At 31.8% G+C, this 1,909-nt stretch overlaps 1 protein-coding gene and 1 non-coding gene across 3 annotated transcripts in view; both read left to right on the top strand.

Annotated features, from left to right (window-relative positions):
- Nucleotides 1-851: 851 nt before the first annotated feature.
- Nucleotides 852-923, top strand: TRNAP-AGG. Its single transcript has one exon. It is a non-coding gene; the product is annotated as a tRNA-Pro (tRNA).
- A 69-nt stretch (nt 924-992) lies between these two features.
- Nucleotides 993-1,909, top strand: part of LOC18028126 — a 1,905-nt gene continuing 988 nt past the window's right edge. The window contains exons 1-2 of one of the 2 annotated variants that reach the window (XM_024149887.1): nt 993-1,078; nt 1,600-1,773. In XM_024149887.1, coding sequence (XP_024005655.1) covers nt 1,759-1,773 — 15 coding nt within the window. In that variant the 5' untranslated portion in view covers nt 993-1,078; nt 1,600-1,758. Of the gene's footprint in view, nt 1,079-1,243; nt 1,523-1,599; nt 1,774-1,909 lie in introns of those variants that run through there. The other variant, XM_006414420.2, reaches the window with a different exon arrangement.

Here is a 1,909-nt window from a genome sequence, read left to right as displayed (position 1 = left end):
AATATTTAACCAATTTTCGAAATTTAATATAATATAAAATAAAATATTTTAAAAAAATTTAGATGTGTTTGGAAACATGCACTAAATGTGCTTCTGTTTTAATAGAATATATTAGGAAAATTATTTTGTTTGTTTCTATATAAGTATTACTTTCCTTTTACTATTTTTTTCCATTTTTGATAAAGAAAATCTTATTTTATTATTCAACTTCCACCATTATTTTATATTTCTATCTAAGATCTTATGCAAACGGAATCTTATGATGAAAAAATAAAATCAAAACTTTTACCTCCATTTCACGTTTTAAAAAAAATATTTTAAATATTTAATTCTATGGATTTTTTTAATGTTGTTCTTAAACAAAAAATATTGTTTCTCTTAATTAATTCATTTCTACTTGAATTTCATTCGATGGTGTATCGTCTACGTACAATATGTAGACAGATGTAAAATCCATTCAAAATATTGAATACGTGTAAAATTAAGACTATTATGTGTCTTGTCTAACAAAAGACAACTTGATAACTAATTTCAAGATGAAAGATGTTGAACCAGCTATAAGTCCTAGGAACAGAACGGATGTGCATTCTAAAGCTGTCACATGAGAGATACCAAAGACATGTTGAGAACCTTCAACTTGTTGGATTCTCAACATTTTAGGCTAAATGGCTTGAGTCGATCAGAAGAATCAAAGGTTTTAAACTTTAAGATTGAGTTGACAAGAATTATTAGGTTTTTAAATCCACGCAAACCGGCTTGGTATTGCGTGATACTTTTTTCTTGAACTTCTTTCTCTTGAACTTAAATCAAGAATAATAATATTTGTTTTATATCACAAAATTGTCAACATTGGGCATTTAGTCTAGTGGTATAATTCTCGCTTAGGGTGCGAGAGGTCCCAAGTTCAATTCTTGGAATGCCCCTTTGTTATTTTGGGTCAAATTTGTTCATTTTGCTTTGTCCAAGTCTCTCTACCTAGTTATCACCATTCTCTCAGACATATCATCGAACAACTAACGTGCATTAACGAGCTTCCCATGAAATCAACCTCAATTTCAAAAGTCAGCTTCGAAAGAAGGTAAACTCTTATGCCGCAGATTCTTAATGACCCTCTGGAAAAATATGGTTTTTTTTGTTTGTTTGATGAGATTGGACGTATAATTTTTATCTGGGCACAAACAAGTTATCTTCGAAGTTCATGAGCTAGAAAAAAAAAGAAAAAAAAGAAACCACCGAAAGAATTGACATTTTTTGTCGCTTGGCTATTTTCTCTTTTTTTATTGTCTGGGTCAACATCAAGAAAGTTTTTTTGTTTGTTTAATGTGGTCGAGTCCTCGTCATCATCTCCTTCACCTTGTAAGTAAATAGTCATCTTGTAACGTGTACTCCTTATAAACCTCAATATCGCCACAGACAACATCGAAGAAAATTGCAGATTGTTGTAAAAACTATGAACTCGATTCAACTTTCTTGTAGCTCTCTCCCGCACGACATAATCCTGAAGATCATCTCTTCTCTTCAGGTTTAAAACTTGTTCTTTTTTTGCTTGTGTTATATTTTGCTAATTCTTGATGAAATTGTGTTGTTTGATTTGGATAGGTGATTGATCTTTGCGCACTCAGTAGCTGTTCTAGGTTCTGGAGAGAGCTATGTGGTTCTGATACTTTATGGGAGCCTCTGTTTAAGGAAAGATGGCCCTTATTGGCCACATTTGATGGAGATAACACTCAGTTTCCTGAAGCCCAAACGCAGTAACAGATGAAAATTTTGCAGGTATAGTAAATCGAAACATTCCACAGATTTCTTGTTTTCTTTCAATTCCAGTTTTCCGAGTGTTCTAGATTTTGTCATTTTTGAAGTCTTGATTGTGATTTTGCCTGTTGTTACATTGAGTTCTTTGTATGATGGA

Source organism: Eutrema salsugineum, unplaced genomic scaffold (genome assembly GCF_000478725.1).
Source record: "Eutrema salsugineum unplaced genomic scaffold, Eutsalg1_0 scaffold_1, whole genome shotgun sequence".
Taxonomy (NCBI): Eukaryota; Viridiplantae; Streptophyta; class Magnoliopsida; order Brassicales; family Brassicaceae; genus Eutrema; species Eutrema salsugineum.
Note: the sequence above shows the minus strand (reverse complement) of the source record. Positions and strands in the feature narration are given on the sequence as shown.